This window comes from Uloborus diversus, chromosome 8, assembly GCF_026930045.1.
Source record: "Uloborus diversus isolate 005 chromosome 8, Udiv.v.3.1, whole genome shotgun sequence".
NCBI lineage: Eukaryota > Metazoa > Arthropoda > Arachnida > Araneae > Uloboridae > Uloborus > Uloborus diversus.
Genome location: NC_072738.1, coordinates 66,255,393 through 66,273,102, shown reverse-complemented (window position 1 = coordinate 66,273,102; position 17,710 = coordinate 66,255,393). Strand labels below are relative to the sequence as shown.

The following is a 17,710-nucleotide window of genomic DNA, read 5'->3' as shown; positions in this document are numbered from 1 at the left end:
CCCAGCATATTTGAAGATCGTTTGAAATTGCGTTTTTAGATCCTTTAATTTCAAAAAGTTGCTGGGGGATAGAGTCACGAGCGTCATTCGAGATGGCTTCCTAACATCTTTGGAACATCTATTTCGAAAATTTTTTTCTTAGAAATGCTCTGCCTCCCCCCCCCCTCATTTTTATTTTTTATGTGGATATTACACTTGCGAGTATAGGTTCATAAAAGTAGGGATAGTCCGAAATTCGGATTTCATTTCTTCTTATCGCGCTTATGTCCCCAGAAATCATATTGAGGGACTCAAAAATTCCCCCCACTTTATTATTTAGCAACTATTATCTCCATGATTCGATATTCTATTTGTCATTTGGAGCTGTTTTATTTATTTATTTTTTTCCGGCAGGTTGACACAGTAAGTCTTTAGTAAGGCGCATGTTTCAAGTACAAATGTTTTTTAATAGTAGCGTGGAACAGAAAATTAGTGCGAGTAAAATCTAATAAGCTGCGATCTTAGTTCAAAATATGACAATTGATTTAGTCTTCTTTTTATTAAATGTAATCAAGGAAATAATTTTGTCGAAACTTTCACCAGCTGATTTTTGTTTAACGAGAATCCGTCTGCTTTTTCTGACCTAATATATATGTGCAATGCATCTGGCAACAAGTGATACAACCTGCGCCACCTGTTTGCTATCGCGCTTTTGCGGACTTGCGCCTGCGTCCTTCATCCCTCGTCTCCAACATCATCCCCCATCTCGGAATGAAAATATGACGAGGAGGAGTCGAAGACAAGTCCGGGGAAAATCGAGGGGTGAGTCTGCTTAATTATTAACCCCTTCCTCCTTTTAAAAAACACATCGTTTGCTCGAAATTCCCACCTGCATAAATAAATTCCATCGCCCCCCACTTCCTCCTGCAGTTCTCTTGTCAGGAGGACAACATCCACCGACTGTTGCGAAATTTCCTTGAGGTATCCGTTATTATTGATGCGAGACATGTTCAGGGGAACGTTTCTTTGCTCCCTTACCTTACATCGAACTTCTTTGATCGCAGCTAATTTATGTTTTTTCTAATATTGGAAATGTGACTTCACTCTAAAAAATAAAGAGAGATTTTTTTGAACTGGGGATTTCATTGGAGGGTTTTCCATCAAGCTTTCGTGTTTTCCTGTAAAACACCGTAGTTGTAGATTGTCAACTGGCTCCGCGGCCAACCACTTGCATACAAGATCGCAAACCTTACGATTGCCTCTCGATTTTAAATTATCATTTCATTTACAGTTTCCCCGATTGAGGAATAAATAACGTGCTCGAAAAGATTTTAAAGACGAATTGTCGATCTTTTCCATTGATAAATTTTCTGTGAAATCAGAATGTGTTGATCATTTGACGCTTAACATTTTTAATAGGTAGCTCTAACTTTTATGAATACTCAATCATTATTTTTTTGTAAATTCAGAATTGTAGAATAAATAAAGCACTTACAATAAAAGTTCAAAATCATAGAAATGTGTCATCAAATTTTTATGTAGGTTTTAAAAATTGTGTTAAAATAGCTATAAAAGCTAATATTTAAAAATGCTGTGCAGAATTAAAGTTGCTATTTATTATTATTTAAATGTCATGTAAACAAAGATACATGTTTTTCTTGCTTAATACTGTATCAATTTGTTTGTACCTTAATCAAAAAAGGTACATAAATTTACATTAGGTACCATATTTCTCATTACATCTTCAAAAACTGAACAAAGGTAAATGTTGAGCAATTATTGTTTAATATTTAAAGGTGTTGACAAAATATATATGCATTTTTTCTTATCTATTATATGTGTCAATCAGTGGAACTGAAATAATAGTAATTAAATTAATAGGATGTATATTCACATTGTATGGCAGTTCTTGATTCATTATGTAAAGTATAGTACCAATTCATATTTTCATGAGTTAGTAAATTGTTAAGGACAATGTTCCGAGTGTTTTTTTTTTTTTTTTTTCAAAAAATTCAAATATTGGCTTTTTTTTTTTTTTTTTTTTTGAACTGAAGAGTGATTCAAGTTTGGAAAATAAATAAAAAAGAATTATATACTCATAAAATTTTTAAAGAAATGGAAAATTTGAGCAAATATTAAGCTAATTTTGCAGTTTATGCCAACCACATTTCATTTCAAATCCTTATGTTTAAAAATCCTTTCTAATGTAAGTTGCTACATTACTTACCTGTATTCTGAACTAAAAGCTTCACACCAGTCCCAAAGTTCAGAAAAATATGGCAATTTTATTGAAACTCAAGATTTTTTTTTCGAAACCCCCTCAATTTTTCGCAGTTAAATACCGGTCAAAAGTTTAGATATTGACGTAGAGCTTAGATTATAGTTCAAAACATATTAGCTAGCAATCTAAGAATATTATTTGGAAAAATCAGATTAATTGGTATAAAACTTTTCAAGTTATGAGATTTGTCGTAAATGAAAATATCGAAAAAAGTAATTTTTCAGAAAACACATTTAAAGATTTTAATATCATTTTTTTGATAATTTTTGAAACTGAAATTCTCAATGTTAGTAGCTAAAACATTATTTGACTATATTTGTCAGTATGTGTACTTTTCTTTCTTTTTTACTGGTTTTTGGGATTTAAGTTCAACTTCCAGTTCTTACGATATCATTTCCGGTGTACTTAATTGGCTCTAACTTTGTTTCTAATAATTGTAAAAAAAAGAAAAAAAAAATTAACAATTTTGGGGTTCCAAAAATTTATTTATTCTTTTAAAATATAGAATAAAATTTAAAAAAAAAAAAAAAAACTTTTTTGATCAAAATTTTAACATTTTTGGGGTCTCAAAAATGGTCATTTTAGGGCAAGCAGACCCCTTAAACTGAAAAATTATCTGGGGATTCAATTATCTTTCACTATCGTATTAGATTTAATGTTTTCTAATCCTATTCCTATTCCGAGTCACAACTGACTACAACTGCATTTATGTCAAGGACTGCATACTTGCCTCCATTATTTTATATACCGATAGATGGCAGCACCATCACTGGATCGAACAGTTAATGAGAATTTAGAACTAGTCCAGGAGCTAATAGCTACCTGGTGCTAGCACCCCCAGAGGTATCGTTTCACTTGGAGGACATTGAGACCACAAGCATATTTTACGTCGCCCAGTCCCCTTTAATGGCGATGGTGGGTCTTCGACCATCGAGGTTCGAACTCAGGTACCTCCGGCCCCGAATCCGACGCTCTACCGATCGGGCTACCACGGCCTCAATGTTTTCTAATATGCTTTCATTTTGAATATAGATGCAAAATTTCCAGAAAATTTGAATCAATTGAGTTTGTTTTTTTCTGGGAAAAATTGATTTTTTAAAAATTAAAAGTAGAGGTAGGTCACTCGTTATATTTTCTGAGAACATATTAATAAAGGTTAAATATTGAAAAAAATATACATACAATTCATCTTATATTTTCTCTTAAATGCATCAAACTTTCAACCAACCTAAAAAATTAGCCAGCTGCTTTCTTTGTTCAAAACACCAAAAATGATCCAAAATGCTTTTCATCATTCAAATTTTAATTTTGAGTCGGATATGATTTTTGTATTGTAGCTTAATGAAATTGTTTTGACAGTAATTGACTTTTTTTAAAATTTTGTAAATTGGGAGATTTTAAATAGATTTTTTTTTTTAAATTTTAGAGCTACATGCATTGGTCCATATAGTGGCGGATTGGTTGAAAAAATCGGCCCTGGCATTAGGAAATGTGGCGGCCCCATAGCTCTTATAGATATTAAATTTTACCTAACGATTGGGATAACACTTAAATATGAGGAAAGTATTCTTAACAACTAAATATGTTTAATTTAAACGAAATTCAACAAATAGGAACACTTCTGCGCCTAGGCGGATTTCAAACCAAGTTCCTGGGAGGCAAGATTTTTTTTTTTTTTTTTAGTTGTATTGATTACAACTGGCTGGATTTTGACTCTACGTGTCCCTAAGCCATTTCAGGTTTTGGGTCTCTTTAGTAGTCTGGACAACTTTTCTGTCGGTGACAAAAAAAAGGCCATTTTTTAAAGCCTCCTACTAACCACTATGCTTTAAACATAAGGTCTAAAATGGGATAGAATATCCCCAATTTTAAGGGGTCCGGGGGTTACTCCCACGGAGGAATTTTCGTACAACAGATATAAAATTCTGCTTTTTGAAGCCTTACAGGGGCGGCATTTCAGCATTTCATTTGGGGGGTCGAGTTTCTTAAATATGTATTACTACAGTGCGGTACAAAACACACATTAGTTAACAGGGAATGGTCATAAAATCGGTTTACTATGAATAGAAATTTGTGTTTGGAAACAATTAAAATTTTGATTCATTTTCTAATAAGTTATCATACAAAAAAAACATCTCGATACTAAAGTTTTTATACCTCTTGGAAAAGTTTTAATGCATGATTTTTTGAATTCGGAAGAGCAGGGAATCGTGTTACTAACCTGTCAGTGCCCAGTGTCGTGCTGTCTTACCTGTACAAATAAATAGATTTTTTTTTTTTTTTGCCCATTGTGTTTCAAAAATAATTCTCTAACCTCCTGAGACAAAAAATATCTTTCTCTATTAGCTGAGCTGATTGTAATAGTTAAAAAATAATTGAAGTAAGTAATAAAATTATGTATGAAAACACTTTTTATATCATGCTCTTCAAAATCACCCAGGCAACTTCAAAAATTGTGAGGGGCTTAAGTTTTTTTTATTGAATAATCTAGTCTCGTCGGCGTTCTCAGCTTCAATGAGATGTCATCTGCATCCAGCTCTGTTATTCACTATTCCAGACTGATGAGTCCATAACAAGGACAAAACTGCAGTCTCTAGATGTGATAACCGGTCTGTCGGTTATTGCTTTTAATTTTTCTTGCCTCATGCTAAAAATTTTACTCATAATTGAAACAAATCCAGATAATATAGAGCCAACCATACAGAAAAATAATTATCATCAAATCCTGTGTTATTCATTCGAAACTGAATCGATTACTTCATACAAAATATTGAAAAAACAATGTTTGACATCATGTGGGTTTTCGTCACTTTTTTTTTTTTTTTTTTTTTTTTTTTTGCGCTTTTTAAAAATTGGCTTGGAGGAAGAATTTTTTTGAAAGGTTTCACGATTGATTGAAGTATGCATCTATATAAAATCTAGTTTCAGTTTCAACTGTAGATTGAACTATTGTAGTATGCTGCACAGATCAATTGTAGACTGAACTGTGGTTTGAATAGTCCGAAAATTAAGGGTAGCGGATTGAAGATGTTTTGATAGAGTAAAGCATTTTTCAGAAACTTTCCTCAATACAAACAAATTGAACAAAAATTCAAACGAAGTCATACATGGTTAAGGGCATGAGCTTTTTTCACTTTTGTAAGAATCGTTTTGCAATAATTCTTCCAGTCGTCAAATCACTGCTTTGAAGTTATAGAGAAATAATTTTATGGTTTTAACTCTTGAAGACTATTTTCTGTCACGCCGAGATTGCATAATTATAGAGCCCCATAAAAGGTATTTCTTGCTATGTTTTTTTTTTTTTAAATTCAATAGTCATATGAATTCTTAAGAAGTTTCTATATAGAAGTACATAATGCATTAAGCAGTTGAAACCTTTTTCTAGCAGAAGAAAGCGATAAACACTCATCAAATAAATATACACTTAAAAAATAAGCGTAAAAGTGATTGTAAAATATCAAGGAATTTTCTTCTGAAAACCATGCAGCCACACCACTTTGCACGAGCCTCTCATATTGGACATACATCGTTCCACTGGGCACACAAATATGCAATATTTAGCCAAAATGAGGAAATGTCTTCTTTAGTTAAAATTAACCATGGTTCTCTATCACTTTTTTATGTTCTGAAAAGGCCAAAAAATACTTCATTAATTTAAGTCCTCATCCAAATAACGAAAAACACCTTTTGTAGTCTGGGAATGTGTCGAGTTTCATCAAATAGTTACTGAGAACCAGCAAGATTTTTTTAAATAAACATTGATTTCCGATTTACAAAATTGAACTCACCTATTTTCTATCATTGTGCTCATAAAATTTGGGGGTGCGACCGCCCCCTCTTGACCCTCCTATTTGCCGCCCCTGAAGCCTTATAAGGGGTAATTGGAACTACAAAAATATCGGAAACAAATAGGAAAATCTTCTTTTGCAAATTACGATAATACACAATAAAAATTGTTTTCGGGTTGACAAATCAATAACAGCAGTCCTCAGAGAGAAAAAGCGAGGAAGAAGAGAAGATTATGCATTGTTATTTGCTTACATTGATTGTCGGTTCAATTCAATTAGTTTTTGATTTTGCCTCCAAACCACCCACAAATACAACAATGAATTAAATACAAAATGATCAATAGTAAAAAATGCTTTAAAAGAAATGATGTATACATATAGGTAACAAGGAAGCAATATGCTACCCATTTGGACAGTTCATATCATAATTTATACACTTGATAAGAAATAAAATTGAACCACACTTTGCTTAGGAATTTCAAAGACTCATCTATAATCCATTTCAAGGACTCGAGAACAATTAAAATTATTAAAGGCACTTGCACTTTCCAGTCCCTGAAATTTAGTATTAGAGTGTACAGTTTTCTATTTTAAGTTTTAAAAAAAAAAAAAAACTAGATTTCTCATCACAACAACTTTTTTTTTCAATTAAAAGCAGTGCAAGAAACCAAAAAAAAAAAAAAAAAAAAATAGGGGCAGTCTTTTACTCCCCCCTGCGCTGAGCAGATTAACAATATGCAGTAGACGCAAAGCAATACAAAAGAATTTCCAAAATTACTGCATTTGGGAAACAGCAATATATGAAACATGTGAGTCACAAAAATTTATCTCAAGTAATGTGTTACAGAAACGTGAGAACTATGATTTTTACATTTTTGATGCAGGATGTGGCAAGGAGCTAAATTTGACACATATTGACATTTCTCTCCCTACCTTCTCCCATATGTTATAAATTAAGTTTATGGTTTGTAGACACACTTTTCCAAACGTTCAAGGTTTTCAAGCACTTTAAAAAGAAATTTATTTTTTCACGTACTTTTCTTTTTTTTAAAGAAACAAATGATGACATTTTTGGGAGATGGGGGCCTTCAACAAAACGGGTGCTCTAAGCTATAGCTAGTGTAGTTTATAGGTAAATCTTTGTTTCAGTTTCTAATTTGTTGAAACAATAGTTGATTATTTTAAGTACTTTCAGCTGATTACATATAGCTTGTTCAGTCGATATTTTTACTCATGTACTTGCCCTAATGGTTTTCAATTCAAAGTAGTCGTTTTCAACACATTTCAGCAACTCGGTGACAGCTTTACTCTCTTGTAATACAGTGCACGGTGCCCCCCCCCCCCCCTATCAGGGAAGGACAGTCGCTATTCTCTATACATCTTCACTTCTGAACTATTCAAAAAAAAAGAAAAACAATCATGATTTTTTCTTTTATAATTTTGGAAGATGTGTTGTTGCCATGTATCGAGTCCTCCCAATATTGGGGGGCATTGCCCCCTCTCGTCCCCCCCCCCCCATAAATCCGGCCATGCTTCTGCGCTTTAATGATGAACAAATTGATACAGTATTAGCTAAACCTTATTTTGGGGGAAATTTGTGATTATAATTATCCATTTAGGTATTTTTATAATGCCCAAAACTTGATTGAATATTTCCGTAATAACACTGCTTGTTTAGTATGTCCTTTTCTGTAGTCATAACAAGTAACTTAATTGCCCTGTTTTATAAAACTGATCTAGCGAGATGTTCATGGGTGAAAGACTAGGGCCGTCTTAGAATGTGATGGGTCCCTCGACACTAACACACGTTACTGGGCCCTCTCATAAACATTCCCTTTTTTATACTGCCATAACCTGACGACCCCCAGACTCGATACGAGGTCAAAAACCTGGTGGGAGGGGTCGGGCATGAGTTTGGCAGCCCCTTAATTTTTTTTTTCACACTCATGCATCAATACAAAAAGAGAAAGTGGACTTTGCTTTCGGGCTTCTGGGAGTCATTAAAGTATTAGAAATATAAACTTAATGGAAGGATTAACATTGAGTCTGAAATAGGGGGGTCCAGGGGTCTCTCCCCCAGAAAATTTTCGAAATTGTAGTCTTAAAAACTCAATTTTAGGCAATATTTGGTGATGTCAGGGGAGTGTAGGTTCAGGGTTTCTTCTGCTGCAATTTTTCGAAAGTGGGAATCCAAAAACAGAATTTCAAATGATCTTCGAGTATATGCTATGAAGAGCGGTTCCAGGGGCTCTCTGAAATTTTTTAAAAAATATTAGCTCTGAAACCGCTGTTTTAGAAGATCTTTGGTGATTTTAAGTCGAGACAGATTCCGAGGCCATCCACCATAAAATTTTCAAATTGAGAAGTCTTAAAAGACTTTTTTGGTAAAGACTAGGGCACCGGCAGTTACTCGAAATTAAGTTCCAAAAACAAAATTTTTGTTGACCTTCAGTGATGTTAGGAAAAGGAGTTTTCAGGAGGCTCACCCCGGAAAATTTTCGATATTGAAGCACTAAAAATGAGATTTAAAACGTTCTACATTGATGATGCCGAGACCTGAGAGAGAGGAGGGGATGGGGCACTTTCCCAGAAAAGTTTTGATACTGTTAATTTAAAAACACAGTTTTAGACCATCTTTGGGAATGTTAAAAAATGGGAGAGGTTCGAGTGCTTTCCTCCAGTAAATTTTCGAAACTGGAATTACATGTTATGGCGGGAGTGGATTCGGCTGTTCTCGTAGGAAGTTATTCAAAATTGAAGCCCAAAAATTTAAATTTTACGTGATCTTCGATGATATTAGGAGGGGGGAGGTTCTGGGGACCACCGGAATCCTTTCAACATTGATTTTTATCAACTTATTTTCTTTTTAAGCTGAGGGGCCCGAAACCTTGAGTTTGTATTAGCGTACAGAATACTTTATGTTTCGTCAAAAAATGTTTAAAACTCACATTTCGGCGACCTCTGGCCTTTGATTTGATATCCTTAATAATGTAGAGTCTTTCATGCTCCTCAATGATATTTTAAAATTGCATTTTTAAAAATAATTTTACGAAAAAAAATATTTTGTCACTTTTATTCCAATTGTTATAAACAGGGTCGCAGAGAACAAAAAGGGAACAAAATGACAGAGGTCAATTTTTTTCACAGGCCCCCTTCTACACCTTTCGCCATTAGGATATTTTACCCTCTGCACGAGTTCAATTCCGAGCCGGGCCCCTATTCTCCAATTAAGCTGACATGACCTCACGTCGACCCTTGTTGTAAGTTGCATTTTAGAGAAATTGTGAATTGTCATTTATAAATAAAAGCGTCAATGAAACCAAAAGTATTATAACTTTTTACGACCACTGAGATTTCCCTGTTTTTTTTTTTTTTTTAAATTTATTCATTTATTTTTTATTATACCACTAAAAATATATTGGCAGCCCCAGGGCCCGACTAACTAAAAGTAAGACTTTAGGCCCACATTAATTTGGAGGCCCCCTGAAGACTATGCAGTGTTTGATTTACATTTTTAAAGCACGAATGCACTTTTGGAGGCCTCTTTGTCTAATCACACAACTATGTATAAATCACTTATGTGCATTTATGAATCCCCTTTGGGCTCCGTCATAATCGTGACCAAGGAAATTCGTTATTGGCAGAATGATTAAAAATTCCTATTTAAAGAAGTTTTTTTCCAAGTAATAAGTCATATTTTTATTTTTTAACTACATGTATTTTTCATATCGTTGCAAAGCTATGCATAATTCTTTGAAAAATGTAGAGCCCCATAGGAACATGGGGCCCCAGGCCTAGGCAGCCTGTGTGGTAATCAGGCCCTGGACAGCCCCATTTTAGAAATTCCCCCTCCCCCCTCTTGGTGACGGCCCTGCCTCCCTCCACCCGCAAGCTTTAGCCCATGCGTAAAGAGAAGCTGAGGCTGTGTTTTGCGAGTTTGCGTTATTCTAAACACATGCGCGCAAAATTTACATTTTGCTGTTAGTTGATCGGCCCAAAGCATGACCAGCCCACCGGGCAAATGCCCGGTTGCCCGCCAGCTGTATCCGCCACTAGTCCATATGTGTGTAAATATATTCACACCCATTAAATGAAAATCTATTAAAATTTTCACTTAAACATTTCCACTTACAAATACATTTGAGCATGGGTGCCCATATGCAAAATTTTAAGGGGGGGGGGGGGCTCAGATCTTTTCTTCATGGTTTAGCAGAACTTTTTCCCCTATAGAAACCAATTTCAGTACAGATTAGAGTGATTAAAATTTGACATTTTTAATAATTTATTCATTAATGGCTGGAGAAGGAATGGTTTTACTTTTTTGCCAAGAAAAAAGTATTAAACACAAGGAAGTTCTAATTTCTAAGAGGAGCTTGGGCCCCCTCTTGCTTCCCCCCCCCCCCTATAGGTGCCTATGCTGTTGAGCTTGCATTATTAAAGCAGGGCTCCCAAATGGTCCGCTTTTCCCGCCAAAGTCCGTTTTTTAGGTTTAAGTCCGCTTTGGACCGCTTTTTTAACTTTTTAGTCCGATTAGTCCGCTTTTATATTGTTTTTACTTAAGAATCAGATTTTAAAAAATTTCCATTTCGTTAAAAGATACTTTTCACCCAAACCACCGCCGGCCGCGGCGCCCTTAACCTGACTTTCCCCGTGTTTTTTTCGCTTCAGTTTTAACGTCATTACTCCTCCTTCACAGCTGCAGCATGGAAATTCCATAAAAAAGAGAGGTTTGGGGAAGGAGTTATGACGTCGAATCGGAGCAGGGGTGCTACCGATATTTCTCGGAATTTCAGCCTCACGTTTGCAATAACGAATGAACTTTCCAATCTGGGATCTCGATAACTCGAATATTCCTTTATCTCAAAGTTTTTTATTGAATCCTAAGCTTTGAGACTGTTGTGGAAACTTCCCATAACTCAGGACGTTTTAAGCCGGTACCTTGGGACTTAGAGTTGTCGCGAGTTGACTGTAATAGTAACGCTGCTATGAACCACCTCTTTTCTTGCAAATGAATTCGAAAGTAATCTCGTGGCGCATGCGCCATTTTTTTTTACAGGCGCATATGTTCGTAAATTTTACGCCCTTGAAAAACCTTGAAAAGTTTTTTTTTTTTGGGGGGGGGGGGAGAGAGTTTTTTTTTCTATGTGCTTGAAAACTTTGAAAAAGTATGAAAAGTTTCTTTATTGGTTGAATTCTTTCAAAAATCATTACAAGCAATTTAAAGCATACTTTAGACTGCTTGTAATTCTTTTAAAAATATTTCATCAGTGCAATTTTCTGAACATATGTTCGATATGCAGTATCGCAAAAAAATTGCTTTTGTGTTTGAAGTTTCAATCCTTTTGCATCTTGTAAATATTTTCACGTTTTTTACAATCAGAAGTTATTTTGACATGTGCTACCTTAGATTAGCTTATTTTTCGTTTAATTTCAATAATTAAGGATTGAATTAGTTTGGAAACCATGATAACTTTGAACTTACTCGGACTTCGCAGAAAAACTTCCCCCTCGCGTTTGAAACTTCAATCCTTTTGCATCTTGTAAATATTTTGATGTTTTTGAAAGTAGGAAGTTATTTTGACACATACTACTTTAGATTAGCTTAATTTTCGTTTAATTTCAATAATTAACGAAGGAATTAGTTCGGAAGCCCATGACAACATTAAACTTACTCGGACTTCACGGAAAGCTGCTTCTCACGTTTGAAATTTCAATCCTTTTGCATCTTGTAAATATTTTGATGTTTTTGACAGTAGGAAGTTATTTTGACCACATACTACTTTAGATTAGCTTAATTTTCGTTTAATTTCAATAATTAACGAAGGAATTAGTTCGGAAGCCATGACAACATTAAACTTACTCGGACTTCACGGAAAGCTGCTTCTCACGTTTGAAATTTCAATCCTTTTGCATCTTGTAAATATTTTGATGTTTTTGACAGTAGGAAGTTATTTTGACACATACTACTTTAGATTAGCTTATTTTTTGTTTAATTTCTATAATTAACAAAGGATTTAGTTTGGAAACCATGACAACATTGAACTTACTCGGACTTCGCGGAAAACTGGTTCTCGCAATCGAAATTTCAATCCTTTTGCATCTTGCAAATATTTTGATGTTTATGACAGTAGGAAGTTATTTTGACCACATACTACTTTAGATTAGCTTATTTTTCGTTTAATTTCAATAATTAACGAAGTAATTATTTTGGAAACCATGGCAACATTGAGCTTACTCGGACTTCGCGGAAAATGACTTTTAGTGTTTGAAATTTCAATCTTTTTGCATCATGAAAATATTAAAATATTTTGCCCAATCGAATGTTTTTTTTTCCCAAATGCTACCTTAGATTAGCATGTTTTATGTTTAATTCAGTAGAAAATAAATAAATTTATTTTATGGGAAACATGCCAAAATTGAACTTGGTTCGTGAAAATTTGCTTATCTGAGCTTTCAATCGTTTTGCATCTAATAAATATTTTTATATTTTTGGCAGTTTGAAGTTGTTTTGACATGCTACATTAGATTAACTCGTTTCAATTTGTATTTAAAATAACTAAAAAAGTAATATTGTTTTGTTTTTAATTCACATTTCTAGTTTTGCAAATTTAGTTTTAATTATTTTTAGCTTATTTTCGGTTATTTACTGGTTTTTTTTATTGGGGTGGGGGGATATTAAATGCAAACAAATTGAGTGCATAACATTTTAACTTAGTGTTTGTATTTGAAACAAAGTTGAATTATAAAATTTTATAAAGTTGAATTTATGTGCAACATTTCATTGTCATGCTAAGAGGGGAATTAGTCCCCCCCCCCCCCCCCATAAAAGTTCAAAGCACTCATGGCATTGCAATCATGGAGTTTTTTTTTTTTTTTTTTTAAATTTGAGCTTTATGATTCGAAAATATACTTTGAATACGAAAATTGCAAAACTAAACCTCATGTGATCTGCTTCTCTTTGTGATTAAGCATTTCAAACATTTTTAGGAAAACTTTCAATACAGTAGATCTTTTATCAAAGTGTCTCTTGTAGAAAAAGCAGTTTGTTTTCCTATACTTTTTATATCACTTCCTGTTATTTATATATTAGCATTAAATTAAATCTGCATGCAATATTTATAGTGCGAATTCAGGATAGTACCTTGAAAAATATTTTTTTACTCTTGAAAACTGCTTAAATTTTTTTCTCCTTAAAGGGTATGAAACCTGTGATAAGAGATTAAATATAAAACTCAAATACAAAATAATTTTACTATAAACTGAGTTGTAGCTACACAACAATATTTTTTAGGTTTCAGTGTGAGTCATGGGGAAGTGCAAATTTCTCAGCAAATGGTTACATGAAGATGGGAATAAAATTAGAGACTAGGGAAAACAACAAAAGAATAACTTTTTTTGTTTGGTGTATGGTAGATTAATATTGGTTGAGAAGGGATATAACGCTATTAAGAAGCATTACAAGACAGAAAAACATAAAAATAATTTTGAACTAAATAAAGATGGAGCGCAGCTTTATCTATCCTTCAGTGAGACTATCAGCATCCCTGATTCAAGTCAAAATGTATCATTATGCCTATTTAGTTCTAAAGAGGCTGCCTTAAGTGCTGAACTAAGTGCCCCCCTCCCCATCCCAAATATTTGTGTAAATAATATTATTCAATGGATAAAAAAGATCAATTTCACAGGTGATAAAGGATTTATATCATTATTATAATTAATTAACGAATTATCTTCACGAATTTAGCAGCTGGCAACTAATTTGCCTTTTGATGCATCCCTGGGTTTAAATATGAGTGGTCCTCCCAAGGTCCTCTTTTTTGATCCTAACTGGTCCTCTTTAGTCCCCTTTTTGATTGAAAATGACCCTCTTTTACCCTTTTCTGAAGCTAAAATGTGTTGGGAGCCCTGTTAAAGTAGTTTTTTCATGTGGGATACGGTGGAATCCGCTTAATTCGAACCACCGGTTAATCGGACTTTGCCGCTTATTCGGATCAAATCTTAAAGGAACCAAAACAAATTTGTACAAGCCTTATATCATTTGCTTATTGGAACCAAAGATCCATTTAACCGGACCAACAAACAGAAGAACAAATTCGGGGAAAAAAAAAAAAAAATCGCCTGTGTTGAGGAAGTTTCAAGTAGATTAATGAACTTAATAGTTATGCACCAAAAGTTGATAATGTTTCCTAGTAACTTTTTAAACCCAGCAATAGTTACTGAAAGAAAAATGGTTAGTGAAACTCCCGATGGCAGCACTGTTTCAGCAGAGATCAAAATTTTAGTGAAATTTCATATTTCTTCAGTTTAGTTAGCATGTTCAATAGTATGTAAATTTTTTCAAAAGAAAAATATTTTGTTGTAAAATAAGTTATTTACATTTCATTGGAATTTTTAAATGACTGATAAGTACTTTTTAGCACTTTTTATTCACTCTCATATTTTTAGTTACTTTTGGTTATTCAATTGAATCATTACTAATTTTAAGGAGTAGCTAAGATCGTATCGGTCTGAACACGTTGATCGAGTGTAAATGCTTTATTTTAATAAATTTTTTATGGAAAATTTTCGTAAACAGCAATTTTTTCTTTCTTGTATGCACCACACATAAAATATGGGGCTTGCAATAGTCATAAGGGCATTTAAATGTTTTGTGTATAGCATGTTCAGTCAAGCTTAACAGTTACTGTTTGCTTAATCGGACCGTCCCAATGTTAACCGGTACCTGAATCAGCTGTACTAAATCAACATTCGAACTTAATAAGCCAAAAAAAAAAAATTGGAATATAAATATTGTAAATTTTTATATGCATTATTTTGTACCAAAAACTTCTAAGATTTTCATTTTTTCCCCAAGTGGAGATAAACCACTACAGGGAAAAACGATTTTCTCCCCCCCCCCCCACACAAACATTCATCTCTAATATACTTTATTCCCAGTAATGTTCCCATCAATTTTTCTGAGTGTATACTCCCAGTAATCCACTATGCACAATATCTGTATGCGATCATATACATAATATGTCATAATATTAAAATTTTTGAAGCTTGAGGGCCCCAAAGCAGAATACTACTAAATTTGCGACGTACGTCGCAGAACAGATGCCTGAGCTGCAGAACAATTCTGTTTAAATGTGAGAGGAAAACCGACAAATTTTCTGCAGAAATTCTGTAAATTTCTGCAGAAATCGCGGTGCCGAAAATCTGCAGAAACTGCGGTGCAGAAAATTGCAGAAACTGCGGTGCAGAAAATCTGCAGAAACTGCGGTGAAGAAAATATGTAGAAACTGCAGATTTTCTACACGTATCTTCCAACTCAAGATAGAATTTTGCAGAAAACTCTGCATAATTTTTAAAATTAGAAGAAAATCTAAAATTCTTCGCAAATTACGATAATTTGGCGGAAAGCTCGCGATGTTGAATTCGATAAGTCCTTTGTAGCAATTTCCCAATCGATCTTCATCCATTTCATTTTCCGCCACCACAGGTATGTTTTGGAAACATGCCAACATTGAAAACACGTCCATCGCCAGAAATTGCGTGTCACATTTGAGATTTCAATCCCTTTGCATCCAGAAAATATTTCAAATATTTAGAAAGTTTTTGAAGTGTTTTATTATATACAACCAAAACTCTACTCATTTCATTTATTATTTCAGTAATTTTTTTATTTAAAAAGCATTATTTTAATTACTCTTTCATGCCATGCAAAATTAACCAAAAAAATGTGGTTTGATACCTAGGTTCAGATTTTTAGAAACTTTGCATCTTTGCTCTTTCTATGCATTTTAGAAAGCATATAAATTATTTTTGGAGAATCTCAATCGGTTTAGGTTTGACACCTTGTTAAAGTTTTTTTTGATTTTATAGTTTTCATGATCAACTAATTTTACAAATTCAGTGCTCTTTAATTAGTCATTTGGTTGAAAGCTGTGAAGGTTCCGGAAATATCTCATTTCCACAGAAATAAATAGCAACAGTCCAGTTATATATATATATATATATAATATATATATATATATATATATATATATATATATATATATATATATATATATATATATATATATATATATATTATATATATATATATATAAACCTCCAATATGAAACGATTTTGATTTTTGGCACGCCAATTTGTATAAAATGTCAACGTTTTTTCGCGTACAATGCTTGAAGTACTTGCAGAACAATTTTGGTCAAATGATTTTACGTTGCAGAACATTGTAAAGTATTCTGCTTTGAGGCTTGAGGGTATACACAATATGTCTACAAAATGTTTGAGGGTATACAGCATACATATAATGTACCCTATGGGAACACCACTATTTATCCCATTCCTTGGATAAGGATTTCTTTAGGGATGCCAAAGTTTTAAGAAGTTTAGCACACACCCTTATCCCCAAGACTTTCTTGCATTGTTAAACGGTATCAACAATCCCAATATGGAGTTGCAACCTATTAAATATTTCAATTTTTCATTGGGTATTGTTAATTGACCCTCGAATAGAGAAGTAAAATTTCCGGAAATTTTGAAGTGATGGAAAAAAAAAACGTTTTTTTCCGGGGAAAAATGGAAAATTTGATTTCTTTATGAATAAAATTTGGGTTTCTTAATAGCTCTTGTTTTTCTTGTAACATATAAAGGGTTAAGCATTAAAAAATATATGCTATCCACACATCTTCTTTTTCTGCTTGACAGAAATACACATAAGGGTAAGATTAATTAGAAGAAAAAATCTTTTTGTTTTATAACTGAGTAGAAGGCTTTCATGGTCAAACTCAGAAATAAGTCAAGTCGTCACTCAACCAATAATATTGGGTAATGTGTGTCTAATGATAACAATTACGTTTTCTATTTTAGATTGCCTTTGAAACTTCCGAAATTTTCGACTTTCAAACATGATTGATATTTTTTTTTTTTTTTTTTGAAGAAAAATAATACAATGTTACTGTCTGAAAATGAAAGCTATTGAGTTTTGATTTTTTCCAATCCAATCTAAGTCCAAATCAAAACTAAATTATTTTTTCTTAAGCTGAACCAAAATTAAACTGGAGTTCAGGTTTATTCATACGGCCGTGCTAAGAACAGTAGTAAAAGTAGTCATACCAGCCCTTTTGAACAAATTTGAGTTATTATAACCAAGTTGATCTCTGTTCCGTATTTTACTTAATAAATAAAATGTTTTAGGGTCATTTTATCAAGAGCTATTGTTTCGAAAAATTCTTTAAAAAAAAAAAAAAGACATCTGAATCAAATATATGGAGGAGCCACACTTTAAAATACAATATCTCATCTTGAGCCCAACTGCAAAGTCCCCTTTTTTGCTTAGCACGGTAATATACAGGGTGCGGTAAAAAAAAAATATCGGACAAAAATTGTATCATAGAATGGAAGAAGGGTAATTTCATTTTAATGAGTACCTAGTTTATTTTTGTTTCTCACTTTATTAGGAAATAATTTACAGTGTATTACCTAGTTTATGTATTGTTTTTAGGTTTTCTTACAATTTTAAGCGAAATACCTGCTATTTTCAGTTGTTTAAACCAAGTAGAACTACAGTTCGTTTGCTTGTTGTTCCTCGACAAACAGTATTTAAAATGGCATAACGTTTCAAGTGGCTTGGAACTGATAGTCAATGTCCGGAAAGTGTACAAAAACGAA

The 17,710-nt window shown here is 33.2% G+C and overlaps 1 protein-coding gene across 1 annotated transcript in view; it reads left to right on the top strand.

The window, feature by feature from the left end:
- The first annotated feature begins 750 nt into the window (after positions 1-750).
- LOC129228397 (ras-responsive element-binding protein 1-like) overlaps positions 751-17,710 on the top strand; it is a 72,109-nt gene continuing 55,149 nt past the window's right edge. Inside the window, exon 1 of the mRNA XM_054863076.1 lies at positions 751-801. Within this exon, the coding sequence (XP_054719051.1) occupies positions 759-801 (43 nt within the window). The 5' untranslated portion in view covers positions 751-758. The remainder of the gene's footprint in view (positions 802-17,710) is intronic.